This window comes from Hippocampus bargibanti, linkage group LG01 (assembly GCF_051943395.1).
Source record: "Hippocampus bargibanti isolate YZ-2025 linkage group LG01, ASM5194339v1, whole genome shotgun sequence".
Taxonomy (NCBI): Eukaryota; Metazoa; Chordata; class Actinopteri; order Syngnathiformes; family Syngnathidae; genus Hippocampus; species Hippocampus bargibanti.
In genome coordinates this window covers 12,878,978-12,905,736 of record NC_142734.1, presented here as the reverse complement: position 1 = coordinate 12,905,736, position 26,759 = coordinate 12,878,978, and the positions used below count along the sequence as shown (strand labels likewise).

General features: G+C 40.4%; 1 protein-coding gene across 2 annotated transcripts in view; it reads right to left on the bottom strand.

Annotated features, from left to right (window-relative positions):
- Positions 1 to 26,197, bottom strand: part of cenpe (centromere protein E) — a 32,603-nt gene extending 6,406 nt beyond the window's left edge. Inside the window, exons 1-42 of one of the 2 annotated variants that reach the window (XM_088997186.1) lie at positions 26,058 to 26,197; positions 25,211 to 25,323; positions 25,005 to 25,094; positions 24,472 to 24,590; positions 24,262 to 24,381; positions 24,006 to 24,087; positions 23,850 to 23,917; positions 23,475 to 23,549; positions 22,959 to 23,010; positions 22,771 to 22,858; positions 22,469 to 22,595; positions 21,897 to 22,016; positions 21,624 to 21,776; positions 19,604 to 19,757; positions 19,355 to 19,454; positions 18,991 to 19,234; positions 18,848 to 18,904; positions 13,770 to 13,937; positions 13,187 to 13,261; positions 12,936 to 13,004; positions 12,536 to 12,667; positions 12,229 to 12,406; positions 11,954 to 12,108; positions 10,783 to 10,881; positions 10,545 to 10,694; positions 10,165 to 10,248; positions 9,901 to 10,017; positions 9,698 to 9,814; positions 9,380 to 9,601; positions 8,688 to 8,807; positions 8,085 to 8,216; positions 6,711 to 6,914; positions 6,403 to 6,627; positions 6,090 to 6,323; positions 5,797 to 6,009; positions 3,821 to 4,033; positions 3,548 to 3,739; positions 3,097 to 3,177; positions 1,768 to 1,893; positions 1,452 to 1,646; positions 1,172 to 1,357; positions 432 to 644 (exon numbers count right to left, since the gene is read on the bottom strand). In XM_088997186.1, the coding sequence (XP_088853312.1) occupies positions 432 to 644; positions 1,172 to 1,357; positions 1,452 to 1,646; positions 1,768 to 1,893; positions 3,097 to 3,177; positions 3,548 to 3,739; positions 3,821 to 4,033; positions 5,797 to 6,009; positions 6,090 to 6,323; positions 6,403 to 6,627; positions 6,711 to 6,914; positions 8,085 to 8,216; positions 8,688 to 8,807; positions 9,380 to 9,601; positions 9,698 to 9,814; positions 9,901 to 10,017; positions 10,165 to 10,248; positions 10,545 to 10,694; positions 10,783 to 10,881; positions 11,954 to 12,108; positions 12,229 to 12,406; positions 12,536 to 12,667; positions 12,936 to 13,004; positions 13,187 to 13,261; positions 13,770 to 13,937; positions 18,848 to 18,904; positions 18,991 to 19,234; positions 19,355 to 19,454; positions 19,604 to 19,757; positions 21,624 to 21,776; positions 21,897 to 22,016; positions 22,469 to 22,595; positions 22,771 to 22,858; positions 22,959 to 23,010; positions 23,475 to 23,549; positions 23,850 to 23,917; positions 24,006 to 24,087; positions 24,262 to 24,381; positions 24,472 to 24,590; positions 25,005 to 25,094; positions 25,211 to 25,323; positions 26,058 to 26,113 (5,718 nt within the window). In that variant the 5' untranslated portion in view covers positions 26,114 to 26,197. The remainder of the gene's footprint in view (positions 1 to 431; positions 645 to 1,171; positions 1,358 to 1,451; positions 1,647 to 1,767; positions 1,894 to 3,096; positions 3,178 to 3,547; positions 3,740 to 3,820; positions 4,034 to 5,796; positions 6,010 to 6,089; positions 6,324 to 6,402; positions 6,628 to 6,710; positions 6,915 to 8,084; positions 8,217 to 8,687; positions 8,808 to 9,379; positions 9,602 to 9,697; positions 9,815 to 9,900; positions 10,018 to 10,164; positions 10,249 to 10,544; positions 10,695 to 10,782; positions 10,882 to 11,953; positions 12,109 to 12,228; positions 12,407 to 12,535; positions 12,668 to 12,935; positions 13,005 to 13,186; positions 13,262 to 13,769; positions 13,938 to 18,847; positions 18,905 to 18,990; positions 19,235 to 19,354; positions 19,455 to 19,603; positions 19,758 to 21,623; positions 21,777 to 21,896; positions 22,017 to 22,468; positions 22,596 to 22,770; positions 22,859 to 22,958; positions 23,011 to 23,474; positions 23,550 to 23,849; positions 23,918 to 24,005; positions 24,088 to 24,261; positions 24,382 to 24,471; positions 24,591 to 25,004; positions 25,095 to 25,210; positions 25,324 to 26,057) is intronic. The other variant, XM_088997195.1, reaches the window with a different exon arrangement.
- Between the last annotated feature and the right edge of the window lie 562 nt (positions 26,198 to 26,759).

The following is a 26,759-nucleotide window of genomic DNA, read 5'->3' as shown; positions in this document are numbered from 1 at the left end:
TGATTGGCTGCCGGTGCCGAGTATGCAAATTGCCAAACGAACGTTCGTTTGGCAATTTGCGCGAGGATTTAACAAACATTATGTGTCATAATTTTTCGCGTCTTCGAACGTTCGTTTGGCAATTTGCATACTCGGCACCGGCGGCCAATCAGAAGCCTGCTTCGGACTACACCCTGACTCAAAAGTGTACTTCAAAGTTTTGAAAGCCGCTATGAAAGTGGAGTCCTCTTAGTGGTAACCTCTAAGTGATACTCCCGTGCGCCGCTCAGCTCCCCTCCCTCGTGTACACACTCACGCGTCGTATTGGCGTTCGAACACCGATTGATGTTCGAACGCCGAAGCAAGAATATCTCGAATATTTTGTTCGAACACCGATTTGTTCGAACTGTGAGGCGTTCGAGAACCGAGGTACCACTGTATATAAAACATACCTGCAAATAGATTTGTCTGCTTTGCAACACTGCGGACCTGCTGTCAGCCTCAGCGGTAAAGAGGCTGTGCATTCGACTGACAACAATTGGTGGCCTGGCCTGCTCATCCTGCATCAACTTTAAGAATCTGCTCCTTTCTTCGGCCTCAGCGGAAACTTCGTTTCGGTAATAATCCAAGCCGGACCAGAGTTTCTCCAAAATATCCTCAATTTTCTGTAAAACCACGCATGTTTGTCAGGTTTGAAAGCAGAAAAAAAATCAAGAGGTTATGCCCGTACAGTCATTCCCGGAGCACTGCAGATTGGATAAATGGCCAGTCATTGATATCCCCACCACAAAAACAAATTGACCATAAGAACAGATTAAATGGAAAATGTACCATACATTTTAATTGGTAATAACTGCTGTTCAATTTAGCTTGTACCGCCCATCACATTGCCTAAAAATATTTATAATAAATGCGGCAGAGGGTAGAAAAGCAGTGTTTTTGCTTGACTTCCCAACTCCCACACAGTTCCTTGGGACCATGTGATGGTGGCAAAACATGACTTTTCTGAATGAAGTGACGCAACAAGTAATTTAACTTTGTGAACCACAGCAATATATTTTATTTGAAAAGTTAATTTAGTCAAAACTAGTGCTTTGCGACAATCTTGTTGCCAAGTCAAATTTGGATTGCTTTGGTATGAGTAGGTGAATTTGCTGGAGATGAGTGTACAATTTGATATGGAGACGTTCACCTGCACATAGAACTGCCTTTTTGAAACCAGTTCATCAAAGATGTGTTCCTGGTCTGAGCAACAGTCCAAGTCAGCTTTGCATCGCAATACATCTTGCGAGCGCCACTCTTCAAAAATACAGACATCAATATTGACCAACTCCTGAAAAATCCTCTTGTACATTCTCGCATCTCCCAGAAGGACATCCTAGAAAAGCAAAGACCAGAATTTTGTAAATGTTGTTCGTCAATAAAGGACATCAAGGAAATGCGAAATTGAAAGAATATTTAGTTATATTTACAATAAGATTCCGAAGAGTCCTCAAATGCTTGAGTCCCAGCCCACAGACAATGTTGTGGGCCTTCACTATTGCGTGAGGAAAAGTGTCATGGTCTTCATCACTTAGGAAATTTTCCACGCACTGAATGTCACCTTTGAATGCTGGATGTGGTTGACTCGATTCATCAATAAATTGATGTAGTCTTTCAAATAATTCCTGTAAATCATTTGAGGGGTATCAATCAAGTACATTCTGGGTTGGGCAAGCTTGTAACATGAAAGTAAAGAGATGATTTCACTTCTTCCACACACCGTACAAATGCAACCCAACGCATTACCTGAAGTTGCATGGTTGAGTTGTGCAGCCTTGATGACAGTGTCACTCTGGACCCGATTAAGTCCCGCTCACGGCCACTAAGCTTCTTATTGAGTAAAGAGATGGTTGCATTTGAGTCAATGAGCATCTAAAAAGTGAACAATGACAGGGTAGTGAACACTTCAGTGTCAACAAGCTCAAAAATGGTGCAGTGTTGATAAATTCATTGCTGAATGATGAAGCAAAACCACGGTTAATTAAAGGACAACCGACGCCTCCGGACAAGTTGTGTCCATAATTTGTAAAAATCGCTTCAAATGTCTTCTACTGAGCGTATTTTACAGAGATTCCACCGCATATAGCTATATTTTACATTTTAAGACTTGCGCTGAATATTCCGGAAGTCTTGTTTTCGAGTCGATGACGATCCCCACCTGACATCACGTTTTTGAGTTGGTGACGAGTCCTGACGTCACGTCACGGAAGGAACGCCCCAGACCGAGAAAGGACACACTGTAGCAGTCCTTTCATCACATCAATGCATTTTGCGGTACATTGTTTGGTCTGAAAACTTTGTGTTGATGGCGAAATTAGACGGAAAACGCATAAATAACGCGATGGTGAATCGTTGTGTGTTGCACCGAACAACGATTTGATATTCGCTGACAAAAATTCCCAGGAGAAAAATCAGCCCATTTACACTGAGCTTTGTCGCCATCTTCTGCCTTTTTTGGGTGCTACATGTCTTTCCAGATGCCTCAAAATGACACGGAATAAATTCTTTAATCGGTTGCAAACATGTATGCTTTGCTCTTCTGAACTATTTGAATCATATTCACAACTGGATGAGTAACAAGAAAGCATCTTCTCCGAATCTGAAGCCATTGTTTTGATTCTCGAGCAAAGCAAGACCTTTAAGCACTGAGGCAATGACCATTGTTCATCTGACATTGAAAACAACTGTGCACTTTTATTGCAGTGGAGAAATGCAGCAAGACGTTTAAATAAAACAGAGAAAAATAAATATGGAACAGTTGGAACGTGTGCAACATTTTGCTTACCTTTGTTAAATTTAAATTTAAGGCAATTTAACGTTGTGTAAAGAAGAGAAAACTTAAAGCTATTATTATACCTAATAAATTAAGCTTCAAGCCAAGTAAAAACATGAATTCCTCACCAAAATTATCCCCAAAAGTGGTGTTTTCCCCCCATTCAGCCATGCCTGGGCATGCCTAAAAATATATACTCTATATCTCTATATAAAGAGCATATAATTATATAGAGCACACAGCAGCTCGCTTTAGGGGTACACACCAAAATAACATTTCATAAAAAGAGAGTTCAAGCAAACCTGCTGTGATGTGAATGCCTCCGCTTGAACCGCCGTTTCATTTTCCTTTAATATGTTTAGCTGCTCTTCCAGCTGTTGTACCTGGGGGCAGAGGGGAAACATTTAGTCCTTTTTAAAACTAAACTGTCAAATTTTAGAACCCATTGTGGCCCGCGAGTCAAAAAGCTTGCCCACCCCTGCTTTAGAAGATATGTTGCCTGCTTTGATGTCCATGGCCTATTCTTTATAAGTTGTCACAACTGATCTTCACAAAGTTTTAAAAATGCCCATGACTGAGAACTCTTGTTGAAGGTTGCTCTCCATTTTTTTGCTCAATCTACTCTTGCATTGTGGAGGCCCGTGATTGACGATCAACAATCTTGTAACGCTTCGAAAATTGTCTATAGGAGTTTCTATTTTGAACAAACAACTGACTTGGAATTACAATAAAACATAATTGTACTGTGCCTACCTTGTCCTGCAGCTCCGTTTTGAGTTGTTTTTTCTCCCATTCAAGTTCTCCCAACGTGTCCTGCAACTGAGCTCGCTCCTCGATGAGACAACTCACTGTGCAATTCAGCTTCTCCAACTCCTCAAAGGAGCTCTGACATCGACTTTCCTGCTCAGCTTCAATTCTTCTGATTTTCTCAATTAAACACATATTCTGCATAAAACAGTTTACACCTTTTAGTCAGTTTCACAAGAATGTTAAAATCAAGCCGACTGTGTTTACGATGCAACAAACCTCCGCTTGACATGATTTTGTCACATCGTCTAGCTTCGTTGTGAGCTGGTTTTTCTCCTCATTGAGTCTCTCCAGTGTCTCCTGCAACTGTGCTTGCTCCTCGGTGAGACACCTCACTGTGCAATTCAACTTCTCGAGCTCCTCAATTGAACTCTGACATCTACTTTCCTGCTCAGCTTCAATTCCTTCGATTTTCTCAATTAAACACATTTTCTACAAAGGAAAAATTGTGCTGTCACTTTAACGCATTATTAGAATCAGAATCAGAATGCATAATGTATTATTACCGGCATTAAATTTAACTTGATTTTTTTTGTGAGGCTATTGCGGCACCACCTCACACTAAAATAAACCTGAAACAAAACAATGAGTGCGCTGCACAGGTCCACAGGCCATCCGCACAGGTTTGTGTGGATGACAGCTCAAGACACTGAAAAAGCTTTTGATTGGAAGGTTTACTTGGAAAAAGGTTGCCAGATGGTTTCACTGACAAGACCAAAAGTGTTTTGCAGTCCTAAACTGAGCAGTCATCGTAGTACATCAAGTTTGAAATGCCACTTAATGGCCAAGCACACAGCTAATGTGACTACTCCACCCCCTGGTCTAAGCCAAACAGGTATGAGAATCTCAAAAGGGGGAAAATGGATAACACAGCCAAGAACAAATTTTCTGCACCCATAGACAATTTATGTGGCTACAAGCCTGTCAACATTGTCCACAGCTCGACTTGAGCTGAAATCAATCACATGGCATATAACACCCACACAACGAATTGCCAGTGGTTGGTGAACCTCTGGTGAATAGAGATAGCTTCTCTGCTCTGTTAAAAGCAAACTTGAGAAAAATGAAGTATTGAGCCATGGTGTAACTGCACCATAGGCTGAGTACGAGTTCACCTTAGATGTCCACCTTCACATTTTATATTGTTTTGTTTTGATTCCTTAAAAAGGCTGTTAAAGGAGCTGTTGTGACAAATGTTTTCACTGATTGATGGACGGTTGTGCAGTGTGAATAACTCCTCTAAGTTAAAAAAAAATGTTCTTTAAAATTGAAAATCCAAATTGCTTCAGTAAATGTTTATATTTATCACAAAGGAAAGGGATACGCGGCATTAAAATGAGAAAAATAGGACAATAAGAAAGCAAAGTAAAATTGGAACAGATGTAAATTTGTGATTATGACTGATTGAAATGTAAATCCATAAATTTGATCATAATGAAATATTTTACAGCATATTTGACAGCACTAATATATATTCATCCATCCATTTTCAGTACCGCTTTAACCTCATTAGGGTCGCGGAGGATGCTGGAGCCTGTACCAGCAGCCTTCGCGCACTAGGCAGGGGACACCCTGAATTGGTTGCCAGCCAATCGCAGGGCACATAGAAACAAACAACCATCCGCGCTCACACTCACACCTAGGGACAATTTGGTGTGTACAATCAGCCTGCCATGTATGTTTTTGGAATGTGGGAGGAAACCAGAGGACCTGTAGAAAACCCACGCGGGCTCGGGTGAACATGCAAACACCACACAGGGAGGCCGGACCGGGTCTTGAACTCATGACCTCTGCACTGAGAAGCCGGTGTGCTAACCACTCGACTTCCAGGTAGTATTAATATATATATATACACTCACACATTTAGTTTTTTTTTTTAAATTAAATCGCTGCCTTAATTGTTCATGTCCGTGGGTTGCCTTTATCCTAACACCTATTTTGATGTGTTGGGTTCCTGTGTTCGAGTTATTGAGGGTGGGGAAATCACTGTCAGTCACAGCCTGAAGCGGACATTGATCTGCCATTAGGATGGGGCTTATTTATCCGAAACTGATAGGCTCCCATCGGAGTTAGGAGTGCTTGTTAAGCAATGGTGAGCATGTGAGGGTTCTTGGCACAATGAATGGAAAATTTACATTCCAAAAATGCCCTGACAACACAATTGATAAAAGGTGTTTGGAAAAAAAAAAACAGACCTCAGTTTGACACGTTTTTGTCACATCGTCGAGCTTCGCTGTGAGCCGATTTTTCTCTTCATTGAGTGTCTCCAGTGTCTCCTGCAATTGAGTTCGCTCCTCGGTGAGAGACTTCACTGTGCAATTCAGTTTTTCAAGCTCCTCAAAAGAGCTGCGATATTGACTTTCCTGCTCAGCTTCAACCGCACTAATCTTCTCAATTAAACACATTTTCTGCAAAGGAAAATATGTTCTGTTTTGTCAGCTGAAAAAGACATTAAAAGCATGCAAACAGTCTTTACGGTGCAACAAACCTCCGCTTCAAATGCTTTGATCATATCCTCTAGCTTTGTCGCAAGTTGAATTTTCTCCTGATTGAGGCCAGCCAGTGTCTCCTGCAACTGAACTCGCTCTTCACTGAGAGACATCACACTGCATGTCAGCTTCTCAACTTCATCAGCGGGGCTCTGAAATCTGCCTTCCTTCTCAGCCAGTAGAACATCTTTCTCAGCTTCAATTATGTTGAGTTTTTCAGTTAAATGCATTTCCTACCAAGAACAAAATGATAGTCAATGCCTTTGCTTAGTCCATTTTGATTAAAAATCATACAATATTAATGTAACTAACCTCCACTCGATATGTTTCTGTTACAACCTCCAGCTTTGCTACAAGCTGATCGTTTTCCTTTTTTTGTATCTCCAGTGTTTCCTGCAACTGAGCTCGCTCCTCACTGAGAGATTGCACTCTGCGCGTCAGGTTCTCCAAGTCCTTCATGGGGCTCTGATCTGGACTTTCCTTCTGAACTAGTAGAACTGCTTCAAGCACGTTGATTTTCTCAATTAAGTGCATTTTCTGCAAGAATTGGACAGTCAATGCCTTTGTTTAGTAAATTTCAGAAAACATTTATTCGTCCCACAAGGGGGAATTTTGCAAACCTCTGCTTGATGCGTTTCTGTCGCATCCTCTAGCTTTACAGCCATCTCTTTTTTCTCCTGATTTAATCTCTCCAGTGTCTGCTGACACTGAGCTAGCTCCTCAATGAGAGACATAATTTTGTGCTCCAGGTTGTCCGAAGGGTCAGCCTGTGGGGTGTTTTGGTCAGCTTCAACACACTCAAGTTTTTCAGATGAAGCTCTGATCTGTCAAGGTGGGGGGGGGGGGGGGGGGGGGGTGTTAGAAAGAACAAACATGGGGTTGAATTATAGAGAAAGCTTTAAAATGTGAAGTGGCATGCTTCCTGTAATTATTTGTGACATTTTCTAATATTTAAATGCAGTCGATGACAAACCACATGTGAAATTACATCCATGTTTTGCTGTATTACAGCGGATTTACCTAGTCACTATTTTTTTCCTCCTATTTGTGGGTGGGGGGCAGACACGTGGAAAGAACATGAGCATATTTGTACAAATCAGATTTAAAAAGAAAAAAAACCAACAAAAAACATTACATTTGGTTGTTTTTTACTTTGCGAGTTGGCAGGTTTGGTCACATCTTTTGGGGTCAAAAATAGACATGTCACTTGGAACAATTTTCAAGCATCTGCAGGTCCCAAGAGCAACTGTGCAAACTGAGCAAAAGTTAGGCCTTTAAGCCTAACTACACTATGCCTAATGCGGTTTAGTATTGCGAGTTGGCAGGTTAGTATGCCGTTTTGCTGCCCCCTGAACGGGTGCTTTCAACATACTAAATAGAATAATAAAGGTGGATTGTATCTTTTTCAAGATACAATAACCTAAAATCATCAGCAAGGCATTTGAGAGTGGGTCCGTAGTGTTGTGTTCCAAGAGGAGAACAACCCTAAACACATATCAAGAGTGGTTATGGAATAGCTAAATCAGATTACAATGTTTAGAACGGAATTCCCAGAGCCCAGATGGCTTAAACCCCATTGTCAATGGACACTGCTGAAGAGTCAAGACTTTGTCAGAAAGCCAACAAGCGTAACTGAACTGCACCAAGTCTGCTCAGAGTGGTCAAAGAATCAACCACAAAGCTTGTCAGAAATGTGTGGATGGTGACCAAAAGCATTGGATTAAAATGGCCAACGGAGACACGTAAGCAAATATTAGCATTGCTGTATGTATATTTTTGATCCATCTGATTTGGTTCCTTTTCTGTTAATCCAATAGGCCAAATATCATGAATGTGTGTTTTTGGGGGCAAACTATCAAAAACTCGAGAAACCCATGACATTAGGTTCTTTAACAGATACGTAAACTTGATCACAATCGTAAACTTCAAGATGGCGTGTTCTTGTGTTCACCTCCTGTTGTGTTTCGGACTGGTTTGTCTCTTTTCCCCATTACCTGAAGTCGGCCGTGCAGCTGATCACACTGTTCATTGAGAGATGCCACTTGACACACCAGCTTCTCCATCTCGGACTGGATACTGTCTCGCTCTGTGACCACATTCTCAAGCTCCTCAGAGAGCCCATGAATCTGTGATGATGTGAGATTTAGGATTAGTTGGAAAGACTATGACTGCATACAAAAAATAGCAATGTAAAATAGTGAGCAAGACAATGGACCAGCAACGGAAAAGGTCCACTCTGCTCTGAGCCTCCGCTTATATCTCTATACCTCATAGAGTATTTGTTTTGCATCTCAGATTCAATGGGGAAGTACGCAGGGGCTCAGAAAGGTAACGTGGGGCGAGGCCATTAAAATATTTGAAAATGAATTATAGGATTATGTGCTCCCTCTTATGAGTATCAGTTAAGAGGTGAGAAGCAGCAACTGGAGTTGCTTTGTAGAGGATTGGCTGATTTCAAAGTAAAACACATTACTGTAACGTCGTCAAGATGTGATGAAGGCATGAAATCACGTTTCAAAGTGCTTTTGAGAAGGCGAGACTTCACTTTAGCTAGATGCCCAAGATTATAACAAAGATTTAATAACAGTAACCCGTGCCTGATTTTGAAGTTCTTGGCATTTGCCAGTGTCTTTTTCTTTCATCAACAGGCTGACTTCTTCCTGTAGAACGTTGATCTTTTCTTGAGCCATTATGAGCTCCGCCTGGTACTCAGTCCGCTGAAAATAATCCACATTCTCAAAATGAGCAATCACAGTGCAATTATCTAAAAGCATATACATATTGTCTATACCCTGTGTTCAGAAGGGAAAAATTTTGTGTCACGAGATTTTTGGAACAATAGTCATATCAATCGTATCACAACAAAGGTAATTCAGAAAGTATATAATGCATACAAAATAGAATGGTAATACGGCAGGACAAAGGCTTTGTCAAAGCAAGCAGTATAAATGTTATGTATTTTGACAAATTTTCAACATCTACAGTATGTGCTTTGGCTGAAAGTGCACACCTAATTGACAGTAATTCTTCGCGATCTGGAGGCGAGAAGGAATAAAGCCCCAACGAGAATAGCAAGTAATTGATTTCCATAAAAATGTCATACATTCTATTTTAAGGAAGACCAATACTCAAATTAAATGTATTACACTTCAAAATCAATCTTGATGCAAAAAAAAAATCCCAAGGAAGTGTGAACTGAGGCTTGGTTTTTATGTACAGGTATTTATCTTTAACTGAAGTACCATTCCAAATGGATGGGTTGTTGATAAAGATATGCAAAGTCCCTTACCATTTCCATGTTTTCCTCCAGATCTGTTTTGAGCTGTAGCTTGCCCTGTCTCAGTTCCTCCACCTTATTAAGGAGCTGATCCCTCTCTTCAATGAGCGACATCACTCTGCACTGCAACCCCTGAGTCTCTTCCATCAAACACTGATGTCCAGCTTCCTTGTTGAAACATAGGTCATCTCTCTCTGCTTTCACAGTTGCAAGCTCTTCACTCAAAGTCTTTATCTGTTTAAAAGAAGGCTATTTTATAACTTTCTACAGCACACAACAGATGGCCAAACCACTTGGAAAAAAATTACATCACGATGAGAAATTATTTACACTTTGCTTTAAATCAGACTCCTTCTCTTCCGTTACTTTTACAAGAGTAGAATTCTTCAGCTTCAAATCTTCAAACTCATCTTGGATAGATTGGAGAAGATTTTGAGATTTTTCAACCTAAAAATGAGGAAACAATGAAATGCATATTAAAGGGAGCCCAGCTAAAATAAACAAATAAATAAATAAACAAAGTTTCAACAAACTTCATGTTCCAGCTGAGTTTGTTTCTCTTGACCCATTCTTTCAATTTCATTATTTCTTTGAACTTGATCTTGAAGCTGAGATTGGAGGGAATGTAGAAGGCTTTCATTCTTTGCAGCCTAATGTTTTACACACACACAGACACACATACAGACACACAGTTTCAAATGTCCCAAATCAGTCGCAAAACAGTCGATGTTGAAATCATTTCATGATCTTCAAAACGTTATTTTACAATGTGGAAACAAAGCAGAGCATTCATCTACCCCATCAACAAGTTGCTGCAGCTCTCCCTCTAGGTGACTCTTCTGCTCACTAACTTCTTTTAGTGTAGCCTCATGTTGCTCTTTCTGTAATGGAAAAACAAATGTGACTGTCTGGTTAAAAATCTAAAGGTAAGATTAGGATAAAATCAGTACTGGCTGGATTGCTCAAGTCGGCATAATCAGGTCAACAAACAGTCTATAAAATAAAAAGACTAATAGTAATGGAGTAAATGGTGTTTTTCAATTTGCAAAGCCACCCAACACACTCCAACCTTGTAACAGATACACTTGGCTCATTAGCTGAAGTCACCATAATAGGAGAGCGGTGGAAGCAGGTACAATAATGTACGATTGCTTTGCTTTAAAAAAAAAACACTGACTTGTGTTTGGAGTGCCTCAAGCGCTGTTGTCATGTCATCAAAAGGCTTTTCTGAGTTGAATGTTTGCGAATCTTCCAGCTGTTTGAGCTGTTGTTTTAGATGAGCTATTTTCCCAAGTGCCGCTCTGAGCTCCTCTTGATTCTCAATCATCTGTTTTGACAACAAATAAACAAAAAAACTTACCAAAAAATGCTGAGATAGAAATGACATTTAGTCGAGAGCTAGGACGAAAACTGACCATATCTATATTTTCTTTTAGATCCATCCGGAGCTGGTCTCTCTCCTCTGTAAGCGCTGCAACCAGCAATTCTTTCTTCTCAGTGTCTTCAGCAGAAATCTGAACACCACACAAGGTTTTTCATTATACTGTGCTTTCAAACTACATTTACAGCTGAGTTCACCAACCTTTTTGAGAGCAAGTGCTCACTCGTTCTTGTCTACTTATTAATGTGCCATTTTCTGAAACTTCCTTTTTATCATATGCATTACTATGAATAATGAATGAGGCCCATTTTCAGACACGGATCAAGTCAGAGATTTCGCAAAGATTTTTAGAAAATAGCAAATGATATCCAACTTTTTTTTACCGCTTCGAGTGTTTGCACTTTTGAATGATAACTTCAACAACACTGTATTTAAAAAAAAAAAAAGTCTAATTTGCTTGCGTCGACCACAAAAATGTAGCCTAGTTTGTCACAACCCCACTTACAGTAAGTACATCAAGGATTTTTTTTTAATGCAACAATGTGAAAGTCAGACAGATTATGTGATGTTTAAACTTTTTTGGGCATCTTAATTGAACTCATTCACTGCCAGACGTGGGTAAAAATATGTTCACTAAAGTGCCAGGGTTTTTGTCATTGTCACTCGAATTCCAGGACCCACAGAATATTGAGTTTTAGGGCTACATAAACATTCAATGCAGCGTAAGAAACAGACAAAAAAAAAAAAAAAAAAAAAAAAAAAGTTATTTCCTAAATTATATTGGTTTGGAGGTATATGAGCTTGAAATGAGGGTGGCTGTCCAAAATACAATGCAATACATACATATTGGTATATATAGGGCTTGAACAACAGCTGACGCTGCATCAAAGCGCAAACATGGAAAAAGGGGAAATGTTGCCCCTTGTGGAAGGGAAAAACATTGACAGAGGTCAGTGCTTTATCGGCATCCAGGCAAGAACAACCGAACTAATTTGGGAATGGCGCTCTAAGTCATATTTTCAATTTCCAAATAAATTCGTGAATGGCACGGAATGAGTTCAGAATATCTCTAGTTTTAAGCTTTTTCTTACTTCGTCAAAGCAGAATAAAGGGCAGTGCACTTGCGAGCATTGTGACCTTGGAAAATGACTTCCCTCGGCCCCAAAAATAGGGTATGAGCTTCACGTATTGGTTCAAAAACAAACCTGATTTTCCGGGTTATTCTCTTCAAATGGGAGAGCCTGAAGTGACTTTAGTTCCTGCAGCTGAGCTCTCAGTTCTCCCTCAGTTTCTTGAGATGCCGCAAGCTCCTTTTGCAGTTCGGACACTGTTCTCTCGAGTTCCACACTATCCATGATATCTGGGTATGGAAATCATTTCATAACTTGCCATCACTCTGAAAATGTACTGCAGTTAGGCTGGGCCACTTTGACGATTAGTAGGGCCCGGCATTTGCATTACGACATTTCGGAAAACCTACTTTTGGGGATCTTGCCGTCAAGCAAAGTGGTTAGCTTGATGTTCTCATTAAACACAACATTAAGCTCTTTCTGGAGATCCCCCTGCATTTTCTTGAAATGAGATTTTTCAGATTCAAGTTGAAAGCGTAGGCTGTTGACTTCGGCCTCCATCTTTTCATGGCTCACTGTCATGGTCATCTGAAGTAAAGATGGTAACGACAAGAAAATGAGCCTCAGAAACAAAAAACTCTCATATCAAAATTGATGACAAACCCAAATGTTTTAGAATGAGGGAAGTTTGAATATTTTGTAGAATTTGTTCTTAACCTTCAACTCTTCAAGGGCAATGTTTTCAGTGCGCAGAACTGCCCATTCTTTCTTTGTTTCTAAGCCAAGAGCCTCCGAGTCAGCTAGCGAAAGACGAAGCTTTGCCATTTCTTTCGCCAAATCCATACCACACTGAAATAAGGAAACGAAAACTCCTTGTATCAATATAAATCCTACAAACAATGCGTGCAGATAATCATTTAGTTACAGTACATAATATGGGGGAATGTGGCAACCGTGTGTGTATATCTATGATTTATTCGTATATTTTTAATGTAGAGAAATTATGGTATTGCTTTGTCAATGTTTCATTCTGGTGCTAAACAAAAGAGAAAAAAAAACTGTTCTGAAAAAAATTGTATAATGTTCTGTACATCGGCATACAAATATTCCACTGTACCATCTGTTGAAGATCATCAGCAATTTGGGTTTTCTTCACCAGCTCTTGAGAAGCAGTCTCCAGATTTTTCTAAATAAATAAATACATACATAAACATATGTGATTTTTTTATGTGCCGCTCCTTTACTGAAAATGGATAAAACTAGAATTTTTTTTTTTTTTTTAAATTGAATCGTTGAAATTATGTGGTACTGTTACTATTTACATGTCCCTGATTAGTTGCAAAAAGTGTGAATTCTCAGCCACCTCACCTTAAGTTCCATGCATTGTAGATCACGGGCTTTCATAGCTTCCTTCAATGAGCAAATTTTGTTTTCCAACTCAGTCTGCAAGATCATAAATATTTCACCAGTCAATACATAAGTGGAAGGTTTTAGACCGCACAAGTCAATATGCCAACAGATCCTAAAATATGTAAGGTTTCACCACAAGTACATGTACTGTCATTCTTTTACATTTCACGTTCATTTAAGATGTTCATAGCTAGAAATAAAAGTTTCAGTTATTTCTTGTCGCAGTTTTCAGAAAACGGCAAAATTAAAGAAATTGCCCCCTTTTAACAATATCACTAAGCTTGCACATTGATACACAAAGAGAGTCTTGGAGTTTTGAAAGGCAAAGGTTTAAAAACAAGCAGCATGTTGTTCCCTTTTGAAAATGCCACCCGCAAAACCACTTATTAAAAAAATATATCACATTGGCAGATTGCACAACATATTTTAGGGGTTTGTTTTGCATGTCAGTTTTAATCAGACAATAGTTTTGAAAATGTTGCCCGTAATCAAAACACAAAAGAACCTGATTGCATTTTGAGGAACGCATTTCCTCAATTACCTCATGTTCATCTCTTATCTTTTCTTCAAGTGCGACAAATTCCTCCAGGTCTGCTTTATCCTTCAGCTCCTGTGAAAGAGCAGTTTTCTCCTTTTGCAGTATTTGAGTCTGCCCAACAACAAAGTCGAGTTCCTGCTTGAGATGGTCTCGCTCGGAGGCCAGAATATCCTGGAAACACAACCAAAAGCAAAAATTCCTTGGATGTTTCCTGGTCATTTTGGTGGTCCAATTGTATACGACTGATTAATTGTTAAATCCAACGCCTGCTTCACATGAAATCATTTATTGAAATTTAAAACCAAACTGCATTAGATCCTAACATGGAAATCAACAGCAGAAGTTCTTCAGACAATGAAAATAGGTTCCGCTGCTGAATGTTGCAAAAGCCATGTGGTAAAAGCATTTATCCATCAACACGGAGACCTTTAACTAGATATATGCCTTAAATACAAATTACTGTATCTGTAAAGGGGGTAAATGGTTCTATATTCGAATGACTACATTATCATGAACTAATGGTAAGGGCAAAGTCACAGTTGGTCATCAAGATTGCTCTGCTCATGTCAAGGGAGAGCTTATAGGACAACCGACGCCTCCGGACAAGTTGTGTCCATAATTTGTAAAATCACTTCAAATGACTTCTACTGAGCGTATTTTACAAAGATTCCACCACATATAGCTATATTTTACGTTTTAAGACTCACGCTGAATATTCAGGAAGTCTTGTTTTCGAGTTGACGATCCCCACCTGACGTCACATTTGGAACGCCCACAATGCATTTTGCGGTACTTGGTTTGGTCTGAAAGCTTCATGTTGATGGCGAAATTAGAAGGAAAACTAAGAACGCGATAATGGTGAATCGTTGTGTGTTGCACCAAGACAACTATTTGATATTCGCTGACACAAATTCCCAGCAGACAAATCAGTCCATTTCCAACAGAGCGTGGGCGCCATCTTCTGCCTTTGTCTGGGACGCTTGCTGTCATTGACGGCTCGAATTGATATGGGAGGACTCCTTTAATTGATTGCAAACATTTATGCTTTCCTCTTCAGAACTACTTGAATCATATTCATAACCGGATGAGGAACAAGAAAACATCTTCTCCGAATCTGAAGCCATTGTTTTGGTTCTCGAGCAAGGCAAGACGTCTTGGCGTGACGCCATGAACTGGGGGCGGGACTTTCTGAAAACCCTCAATTCGCAGCTCAATTTGTTGCAGTTTTAGCAGCACACTAAGTCATTTTTATTGGTGTTTTGCATTTGACTAAAAATATCAGCCTGCGTGTTTTGGGTATTTTAGATGCTATAAAATGTTGTTCTTATGTCAGTTAGGAAACAAAAAAATGGTGTCTGTTGTCCTTTAAGTCTGCTTTACTTATATAGGCCACTAATTAGGTATTTTACTTGCTTGGGTGTGTATTCTGAAAGCTGTGTTAAATATTTATTTTAATGTATTCACAAAATTGACATGGCTCTAAAATTAAAAAAAAATAAAAAAAAAATAGAAAACCATAATATATCTTGTGCAGTGTCCAAAAAGAGCACCTTTGCCATTGGAAAGCCATTATATTGGAAACAGCTCTGTGCCTATCAACATACTGTGCAAAAAAGTAAGAAATGTTGTTTCTAAGATATACAAGTGGTTAGATTGTTGTGCCCAATTGGTACACACATACGCGCACACACACACTTTTTGTTATCTGCTTAAGCCATAGAAATAGACAGGTTTAGAAGTGCCCAAAGGAGGCAATAGCATTGCGCCCGCGGTCACCAGGTCGTGGCGTCACTGATGACGTCACAAGTTGTAGCCTCTGACACAGTTCCGTACCATATGAATAATTTTTGCTCGTTTTTCGTCGATTTTCTTCCGGTATTCGACGAAATTCTAATACTTTGTGGCTAAATATGTTTTCAAAACCTGCCATCCCTGAGGCACAGCTCCAACATCACGTCCAGTGGTTCATGATTCTCTAGCTCTCTCTCTATCTATCTATCTATGATGATTCTCTTCTCAGAATCAGAATCAGAATCATCTTTATTGCCAAGTATGTAGAACACACAAGGAATTTGTTTCCGGTAGAACACGCTGCACTAGTATCGTCGTCAAAAAAACTGCTAAGTGGCACTATACAGTTCCATTTTGGCTACTGTTGAAGAGTTCAAAGAGTTAATGGCTTGGGGGAAGAAGCTGTTTAAATGTCTGCTGGATTTGGTGCGCATGGATCGGTAGCGCCTGCCTGAGGGGAGTAGCTGGAAAAGGTGGTGGGCAGGGTGCGGAGGGTCCAGTAGGATTTTCCGCGCCCTTGTTCGGATTCTTGCAGTGTGCAAGTCCTCGAGAGTGGGTAGGGCGGTGCCAATGATTTTTTCCGCCGTCCTAACTGTCCGTTGAAGTCGGATTTTGTCCATTTTTGTGGCGGCGCCGAACCAAACGGTGATGGAAGAACACAGGATGGATTCGATGACAGCCGTGTAGAAATGTTGCAGCACCTCCTGTGGCAGGCCATGCTTCTTTAGCAGCCTCAGGAAGTACATTCTCTGTTGGGCCTTTTTCAGAATAGAGTTGGTGTTGACCTCCCACTTCATGTCCTGGGAGACTGTGATTCCCAGAAACTTGAAGGTCTCAACGGTTGACACAAGGCAGCTGGATAGTGTGAGGGGTAGCTGTGGTGATGGATGTTTCCTGAAGTCCACGATCATCTCAACTGTCTTGAGCGTGTTCAGCTCCAGGTTGTGACGGCTGCACCAGAGCTCCAGCTGCTCCACTTGTTGTCGGTACGCAGACTCGTCGCCGTCTTTGATGAGACCGATGACCGTGGTGTCGTCTGCGAACTTTATGAATTTGACAGCTGGGTGCGTTGAGGTGCAGTCGTTTGTGTAGAGAGAGAAGAGCAATGGAGAGAGGACGCATCCCTGCGGGGCTCCAGTGCTCGTGGTTCGTGTTGTGGATGATATATTTCTATGATGATATTACTTCTCTCTCTCTCTCTATATCTATCTATGATGATTCTCTTCTCTCTGTCTCTCTCTCTCCCCATCTCTATCTCTCTCTCTATATATATATATATCTATCTATCTCTCTAGCTCTCTCTCTCTTCCTATCTATCCCTCTCTCTATCTATCTCTAGCTCTCTCTCTATCTCTCTATATATATATCTCTGTCTATCTGTCTGACTCTCTCTCTCTCTACACTCTATCTCTATCTCTACCCTCTCGCTATCTCTACCTCTATCTGTCTTTCTCTCTCTATCTATCTTTACATCTCTCTCTATAGCTCTCTCACTACTGACGATGGCACGCTACAGACGATGTGTGTCATCTACGATGTCCCAAATTCACAACCTCCCATCCCTGAGGCACAGCTCCCACACCACTCTCAACATCAAGGCTAATCTCATGTGAGGACCATCCATTGGCACAAATGGACAGAATAACATCACGTCCAGTGTTTCATGATTCTTAGAAGACAACTACTTCACTCTCACGTCGTCTTTCGGCACGATGTGAAGTCGGACAACTCCAAAAACCTCAACTTTCAAGATCAGATATGCTTTGGATTATAATTTTTTTATAATCCAAAACATACAATTGCAATTAAATACACCACTATTGATGTATATTTATTCAGAGTCTAAAAATGTTATGAATAATAGAAATGACAGCTCTTTAAGATTCAAATACATAGTATAATTATCTTTTGAGTGTGATTGTAACCAATCTTCAAACGTGAAAAAAATAACATTCATAAAGAATGATCATACTTAATTGGTGATCGGAATTGGACTCATCTCATTTTCTGTACCGCTTATTCCTCATTAGGGTCGCGGGGGTTGCTGGAGCCTATCTCAGCTGTCTTCGGGCACGAGGCGGGGGACACCCTGAATGGCCAATCGCAGGGCACACAAAGACATACAACAGTCACTCTCACACTCACACCTAGGGACAATTTGGAGTGTTCAATCTGCCTGCCATGCATGTTTTTGGAGTGTGGGAGGAAACAGGAGGACCCGGAGAAAACCCACACAGGTCCGGGGAGAACATGCAAACTCCACACAGGGAGGCCGGACCGGGACGCGAACCGGCGACCTCTGCACTGTGAAGCCGTTGTGCTAACCACTCGACTACCGGGCCACCCGGAATTGGACTAAATCAGAAATTGTAGAGGATTAGGTAACACTGTGTATAGTGTATATATGTGTGAAATCTACAACGGATCAAAAAGATCAAGAAGTAATTATTAGTATGTTGTATGAGCAGAGTCGGCTAACCTGGGGCGCGTTTCACTAAACTTTGATATTTCGCAATATTGCTAAGCGTTAACAATATTGCTAAATGATGTTTAGTGAGACACGTTTTTAGCGTTAACAATGAACTTAGCAATATATTAGCAATATTGCTAAATTAGCAATGTTTAGTGAAACGCACACCCCTGCAGTTCAAATTTAGTGTCGAATTAGTTACATGCTTGAGGAGGCAGAGCCAATTCAATTTCATACTAATGAAGAACAGCTAGAACGTACACGGTCGAAGATCGAAAACAGGACGAAAATTAGTCGCTAAAACATCGCAAAACGAATGATTTTTTTTTCTTTTTATAGAAATTTCATTTTCACTCACTTGAAGAACGAAATTCCTTTGTTTTTCAGCTTGTAGTTGAAGCATCCGTAAGCGAAACATTGCGGCCCCCAACTGTTGTTCCTTTTTACAGCATCCATACGTTAAATAGACCTAAATACGCTCAAAACTATCCTATTTCTATGCCAAACCAAGCCACGTTACTATGGACGCTACAACTCGTGCCGTCACTTCCGGGTTTGCCATCAACCTCGTCTCTACGCCACTTCTAAACCTATCTATTTCTATGGCTTAAGCAGGTTCACGTGATAGATGATCTATAATTCTAGATCGTATGACCATACAGAAATTTCATCTCAAATCAGTAGGGATCTAAAACGTCAACTCCTTCCATTGTGTCGCAAGTCCAATAAGTGCCATAAGATCAATAGTCGATATGATTCATAGATTAATTGTTAACAGCACAATTCCAAACTGAATTTGATGGAGGAGGAAAAAAGTTACCTTCTCAGTGGATATAATCTCACAATGCTGGACAATCTCTGCCAAATCTATTTTGATCTAGGGGGGAAAGTGCGTTGTAGTTCAAAATAAAACCAGTGCAGTGGGCAAGGAACCATGGGAACAGAATCACGTTTTCAACTCACCTGTTCATCAGATTCCAACTGCTTGTCACTCTGTTCTTCAATTTGTCTTTTCAGTTCAGTCACGCACAGCTCGAGCAACTGTACTTTTTCAAAGGCCTCTGCTTTTTGCTGAACCTCGCTTTTGAGCTGGCAGTCAACTTCTATTGCCTTTTCCCCCATGACCACAATTTGATCCAAGGCTTGCTGCCTTTGCTGGCCAACTGTTTGAAGTTCCAGCTCCAGTTCTGCTACTCTTTCAACTGACCTAAAACAGTCATGTACATACATAAGTATATTACTGTAAATTGTTGTAGACAATTGACATGCAGAAAAACGAATGGAAAAAAAAAATAATTCAGTTGTGATTGTAATAGTAAAATGATACCTGCTATCCAAGCCACGGAAAGTAATAAAATCTTGACTTCCGCTGATGTCATCTGACGATTCATCAGGAATCTCCCAGTGACTATCAAAGTCTTCGTCATCTATTAATATGCAAAGTTAGGGATGTAACCTATATCACCTCGGCTGACTGCCAGAGGCATGATATCCCATTGGCATAAGACCATCATTGTGGTTCAACGAACGTAGAATGTCAAACGGGACTTTTGAATGTGGTCGTGACTGTCCTTACCTTCAACCAACAGATCCATTTCGGCGATGCTATCAGCTTTCCTCCTGTGATCGACAAACTCAACAAAGCTTCGGTCGGAATGACCATTTTGGCCAGGAGACGTGTGGGCCAAGCGTAGCATTTTCCCTCCCCACGTCACCCGGCGCTTGGGCACCTTCAAAACAAAAATCAGGAGGATGCAGCGCACGGTTAAAGTAAAGGTGGCAAAGGCCAAACAAGAGGCCTATGACGACTTGTAAGCTCAACTGGACAGCAAGGAAGGCGAGACTGATCTTTACAGGCTGGCGAGACAGAGAGACAAAGATGGTAAGGACCTGCAACAGGTTCGGGTGATTAAGGATAGAGATGGCAATGTATTAACAGGTGCCAGTACTGTGATGTCAAGATGGAAAGAGTACTTTGAAGAATTGATGAATGAGGAAAATGAGAAGGAACAAAGAGTAGAAGACGTGACTGTTGTGGACCAAGACGTAGCAAACATTAGCAAGGATGAAGTGAGGAGGCCGCTGAAGAGGATGACGGGGGGAACGGCACTCGGGCCTGATGATTTACCAATCGAGGTATGGAAGTGTCTTGGAGAGGTGGCGGTGGTGTTCCTGACTGGGTTATTCAACAAGATATGGTGAACAGATGCCTGAAGAATGGAGACGGAGTGTACTCGTGCCCATTTTTAAGAACAAAGGAGATGTGCAGAGTTGTACTAACTACAGAGAAATACAGCTGATGAGCCATACAATGAAACTCTGGGAAAGAGTAGTTGAAGCTAGACTAAGAGCAGAAGTGAAGATTTGTGAGCAGCATTATGGCTTCATGCCAAAAAGAGTACGACAGATGCAGTGTTTGCTTTAAGAATGCTGATAGAGAAGTACAGAGAAGGTCAGAAGGAATTGCATTGTGTCTTTGTAGATCTGGAGAAAGCGTATGACAGGGTGCCCAGAGAAGAACTGTGGCATTGCATGAGGAAATCTGAAGTGACGGAAAAATATGTCAGAGCGGTGCAGGACATGTATCATGACTGTAAGACAGTTGTGAGGTGTGCTGTCGGTGTGACGGAGTAATTCAAGGTGTTGGTAGGACTCCACCAGGGGCCAGCTCTGAGCCCCTTCTTATTTGCTATGGTGATGAACAGGCTGACAGACGATGTTAGACAAGAATCTCCTTGGACCACGATGTTTGCAGATGACATTGAGATCTGTAGTGAGAACAGGGAACAGGTGGCGGAGAAACTAGAGATGTGGAGATATGCCCTGGAAAGGAGAGGAATGAAGATCAGTCGCAGCAAGACGGAATATGTGTGTGAATGAAAGGGATCCAAGTGCAAGCGTGATGCTCCAGGGAGCAGAGATAAAGAAGGTGGAGGATTTTAAGTACTTGGCGTCAACTGTCCAGAGCAATGGAGAGTGTGGAAAAGAGGTGAAGAAGCGTGTCCAGGCAGGCTGGAGCGGCTGGAGAAAAATGTCAGGTGTGATGTGTGATAGAAGGGTTTCAGCTAGGATGAAAGGAAAAGTGCATAAAACAGTGGTGAGACCAGCCATGATGTTTAGACTGGAGACAGTGCCACTGAAGAAAAGACAGGAAGCAGAGCTGGAGGTAGCGGAGCTGAAGATGTTGAGGTTTTCTTTGGGAGTGACCAGGTTGGATAGGATCAGGAATGAGTATATAAGAGGGACAACTCATATTAGAGGCTTTGCAGAGAAAGTCAGAGAGGCCAGACTGAGATGGTTTGGACACGTCCAGAGGAGAGAGAGTGACTATATCGGGAGAAGGATGCTGAGCCTTGCACTGCCAAGCAGGAGACCGAGAGGAAGACAGAAGAGGAGGTTTATGGATGTGGCCAAAGAGGACATGAAGGTAGCTGGTGTGAGAGAAGAGGATGCACAAAACCGGGATAGATGGAGGACATTGATTGGCTGTGGCGACCCCTGAAGGGAAAAGCCGAAAGGTAAAGAAGAAGAAAGATGTTGCACCAATGAAGATTAGACAAAAAGTAGCAATGTTAATTTGACGACCGGTTGGTTACCTTTTGTACACGTGTTAGGTTGGTGCTAGTGACCAGTAGTTTGGTGAGGTTTCTTATTCTGTCCTCTTGCTCTACTTGAAGTTGATGTTTTTCTTGGAGGAGACGAGAGAGCACCTCTCTTTCTGTCGCCGTGGTCTGTGTTTCCGAGGAAACCTGCACCAAGTTGGGGGGGGATCACTCTGTCAATGCATTGAAAATGAGGCTGCAAGTATGCCTCATGAGATGGACAAGACATTGCAGGGCAAAAAACAAAAGGTAAGTAACATCTCTTGCCTCTTGAAGTCGTCTCTTGAGGTCTACAATTTCATTGCGATATCTTTTGAGCAGTGCACCGTCATCAGAAACTTCTGTCACATGTGGGTCATTTTTCATTTTCTTTGCAGTGCAAGCAAACTGTAGAAATAACACATGTGTCAATTATTTAAAAAAACAAGCAAAATCTAACAATAATTGTCCAAATATTGTGCACATTTCAGTTCTCGAATATATTTTTATGGTCACAGTTAAGAGGGGTGTTGTACGCAAGATTACAAAGCACCCTCTTTGAAACATAAGCTATACAGATTTACGTCAGTTGGGTCAGTAAATGAAAAAATGCTTTAATTTCCGTCCTTTAGGCTAAAAATGGTCAAATGGATAATGGTTTAATATAGCAGTTTTTCCAAATAAAAGTAAAAACTATAGACGTTAGTCTTACTGTAACCACTATAAATTTCCATTTACAAAAAGACAGTATTTGAAACATTACTTTCACCGCATGTAATAGGAAAGAAATTCTTTCACCAGGGTAGCATTTTTAATGACCTCATCAATCAAGTGTTCTGAAAGGAAAGCAATAGTCCAACCTGCAGGGTGCGGAGTGTCTCATCGAGTGATGCTGTTGTGATTGTGCAGAGGATAACGGTTTTGGCATTTCCACCGAGGGAGTTCTGAAGAATCCGTGTCAACTTACTATCTCTATAGTTAATGAAACTTCGGAAAACACAGTATTTTCAGAGTAAGTCAGCATTTTAATCTTGTGAGACACTGTGTATCCGTGTGCACAAAAACACAATTTTGAGATGTGATTGACGGCACATCTGAGAAGCAGCCACAAATCATTGACAACTTTGGCATTTGGCAAGTAGAGTAGATAAATTTGATATACCTTTGACTATCTTCACTGAGCTTCTTGATCACTTGGCCAAGGATGAAAAGGCTGCGATTGATATTGCAACCTTCTTTGAAGCGTGTACCTAAGAAATGGAATCACATCCAGTCCATTTTAGCACTGTTAATCATCAAGCATTAAAACAAGTGAGGCTTCAACGACAGCATAAAACCGTAGCTCTTCACCTTCAGTCCCTGTCTGGCTTGCTCTCTCTGATCCCGCCAGGTCAACTAAATTCTGAGACGGGGACAAAACAATGAATGCAATGCAAATATAACTCAATTTATTTATGAAGCATTTTAAAATCAACACCCGCTCCCGACATAGCTGTAGAAGGGGAATTAAAAACACTCAAAGTGGACAGTGGGAACATAAATTAAACAAGAAAATAAATATACAAGTAAAGGGGAAAAAACATGTCTCATTTAGGAAGGGAGCGCTGACTTCAATTGAAACACATTGGTAAAAACAATTTCAACACACTTAAAATCCACTTAAAACACACCGATGGAAAATATTTGGTTGGTAGAAGGAGGGAGGGGGTAAATGACAGTCAACATAAATGGAATGCATTCTGCCACATTTTAAGTTTCGAAATGCAGCACTTAAGTGTAGTGCCAACAATTTTCGCACAGGACAACGACCAATGAAAATCAGCCTCTTAGCAAACAAAAGTTCACAGCAAAGAAAAGCCTACTTACCAAATGGGAAACAATGATGGCCCCGTCAGCATTTTCCCCTGATGCCGGGTCACTTCTTTCACGACTCTCTAGGATCTAGAGGACAGTTGAGCATTTTTCAGTGAATCATTGAAGTGAAACAGATCTATTCTATTAAAAATACAATAGTAGCAATAAGAGAACTTTTTGATTTATTTATTAGCAATGGAATTCTTCACAACACCTACATCGACTTGAACCACTGGAACCTCACCTGAGCATTTCAGAAAAACACATTTTAAACACAAAATTTGAAAAATTATTTGTGGGGAGCAAAAAAGATTGAAAGATATAATCAAAAATGTAACCATAAAAGTGTCAAAGGAATCTTATCAAAGAATGATTCCAGTTACTTACCATTCGAAAAACAGTGTGTGACCGACTGCTGCGTTCATTCATTTTAGTCTTTCCATAATGACGGTTTTCTGCAAGATCAACCACACGTTACATGAAAAAAAAAAAAAAAAAAAAAAAAAAAAACATCTTCCAGATAAGACAGGTCATCATACTTACTTTCTCCTTTGCGAATCCAGGCAAGTACTTGAGCAGGAGAGGTCACCAGTTCTTCAGTCAGGTCAACGACATGGATTGTTTTCTGCACAAAGTAAATACGAATTCTGCTAAACATTCACATTTTGAAATGAAAAGTACATCAAGTGTCTCAATTATGCTTGTTATCACACACACCCACACTATCTACAATTGGTTGTCATATATTTTTACACCAATAAAATGGTCTATCCAGAATACACAAAACAAGACAACTTACATTTGTTGTCTCTCTCACTTCCAGAGGTTTTCTTTTCCAGCTGTCTACAAGCAGATCAGTGACAGTTTCGTTGTATATTTCCATGTAAGACACTCTGAGAAGAAACTCCTTCTTTGGACACTGCAGTCCAAACAGAGATCATGAGTGAGAAAATGATATACAAATAGTAGCACAATCACAAAAGCATGAAAAAACCTACAACATATTGACCTTTTTTATGGTTTCAAAGACGTCATCAACAGCCAGTGGGATGACCCCAGAAACATGATCACTCCCCATCATCGTAAACGTCTTTCCAGAGGCTGTCTGACCATAAGCAAAGATGGTACCTGTTGAAAGGAAAAGTCGTTTTTTTGTTGTTTTTGTCTTTTGTTTTGTCACATCGTGATGTTGTTACACCAAGTGGACCTGATGTGGATTATTTTCAGAATTTTTGGCCATGAAACTCTTCAAATAAAAATAATCTGTGCTTAATGTTTGGGCCTTCTCGGCAGTGTGCTTGGACCAGAACTGACCAGAACTCAATCTCTTTTTCATTAATGGGCGCTAAAGCTTCTTGTTGCTTACAAACTTTGCTTGTGGCAGATGTGCGTACATTTTCGGCATGACGTCTTTGATCCACTGGTGAAAAGGACACTCTGATTCACTCCTCTTTCATTTCTAACTGCTATATGTTAAGGTGGCAACATTTAGACATGCACAGGAAGAAGTACGATGTAAAGCTTTATGGTGCCATTACCCACCATTGTATCCTTCCACAGTGGAAACAACCAATGGCTTTGCGATATCCTGGTAAACTTGAATGGTTGTTTCTTCAGCAGTGAACACTCTGTCTGTAAAAAAAAAATAGAAGCTCACATCAGATGTTGCAATATGGCAACCGTGTACCACACGCTGCGGATTTAGAAATAATAGATGATGCCGAACATGCTTGAGCAGAAAGTCATACCAAAACTGAAACTCTTTGTTGCGCTCCCATCATCAATCTGATGAATTAATTTCTTATCACTTTTCCAATAGACCTGAACAGGCTCTGCATTTTCAGATGGGACACTTTCTTCCCTGTAACAAAGAAACATAGAAGACATTGGGTATATTGAAGTTGCTGTTTGAAATAAGAGTTGCTGCACTTATAAAAGTGCCCTTGGTTTGGCAAAGCACTTATCTTCTTTCTATGAATTTGAATTTGCTTTCGGTAATAGTGGTCTAGAAATGAGCGATGGATCAAATGTGCCGGGACTTTGGTCGAGTAATCCAGGATGGAATTGCTGAAGCTAAGTGTCATTTGTTATAAGGGACATGACATCGTTGATGTCTGACTCTTTCATCTGGAACAACTTCGTGTAACAAAGATGGTTCAGAAAGTGCTTAAGAATAAATGACTTGAATGAATTGAATAGATTAGGAAAGATCAGAATAGGTCTGCTGAAATGTTGTATTAGTTGTCCTGTTGGAACTTGGCTGATTTCCTAGGAGAAATACAATTACTAATTCATGCAGTCTGCTTCAACAAAAATGTTGACAACCCTTGACTAGAGTGCCTCAAATTAGATGCCCATTGTCTGCCTGTATAATGGTCATTCCATGCCAATTCGTTCGCCGAAAACATATATACATACATTACGAGTGTACACCAACGCGATTCTTTATGACTGGTCTGTGCTAGCTGATAATGGCAGGATTTTTCGCACCAGTTCACTCATATGTTTAAATGTAAACATTATCGGTGGATTGGGTTTAAACGCTTCGTAGATTTGTTGAACACTTGTCAAATTACATATGCTTTGTCATCTTACCTTTGAATAATCGGACGCACTCTAACACATACTTTAACAGCCGACTCCTCTGCCATTTCGTTGCTTGAAAACCCACCGCAAAAATAAAATAAAATTACTCTTGCCAACCACGGCAAGAAACGCTTCCTTCAACTCAACCGCTGATGCCTCGCTTAAGAATTCAAATTTCTCCTTCTCTTGAAAATGAAGGGCGGGGAATGGCATAAAAGGCGCACTGTTGCACCCTACCGGTCACTACACTATTTTCTTTTTATGAACGGCTATTTACACGCTGTCTTGCGTTCTCAGTGGCGACTGAAAAAATACTTTCCCACAGTCTTCATTCTTTCATCACTTTGCTGCTGTGAAATGTAAATTTCTTCACAGTGAGACTAATAAAGGCAAGTCTAATCGAATCCAAAATAAATGCAAACAAATATGTACTGTTAACAGCTAAGGGATTCCAAAGTCACTCTCAGAATACAAACAGTATGCAAACAGTAACAGTTAAATTAATCCAGGTCCGACCCATATTGATATTGATATTGACAGATACATATATACATTTAACACTAAGTTTAAATGTTTTCATAGATTTACACATCCCATTTTGCAGCATTTTATATAACACACACATCACACTTCAGTCATACTAAACACTGCAACGAAATAAAATAAGAACTAAAATGCTTAAAAAAGAAAACCAACTGAAACCATAAATAG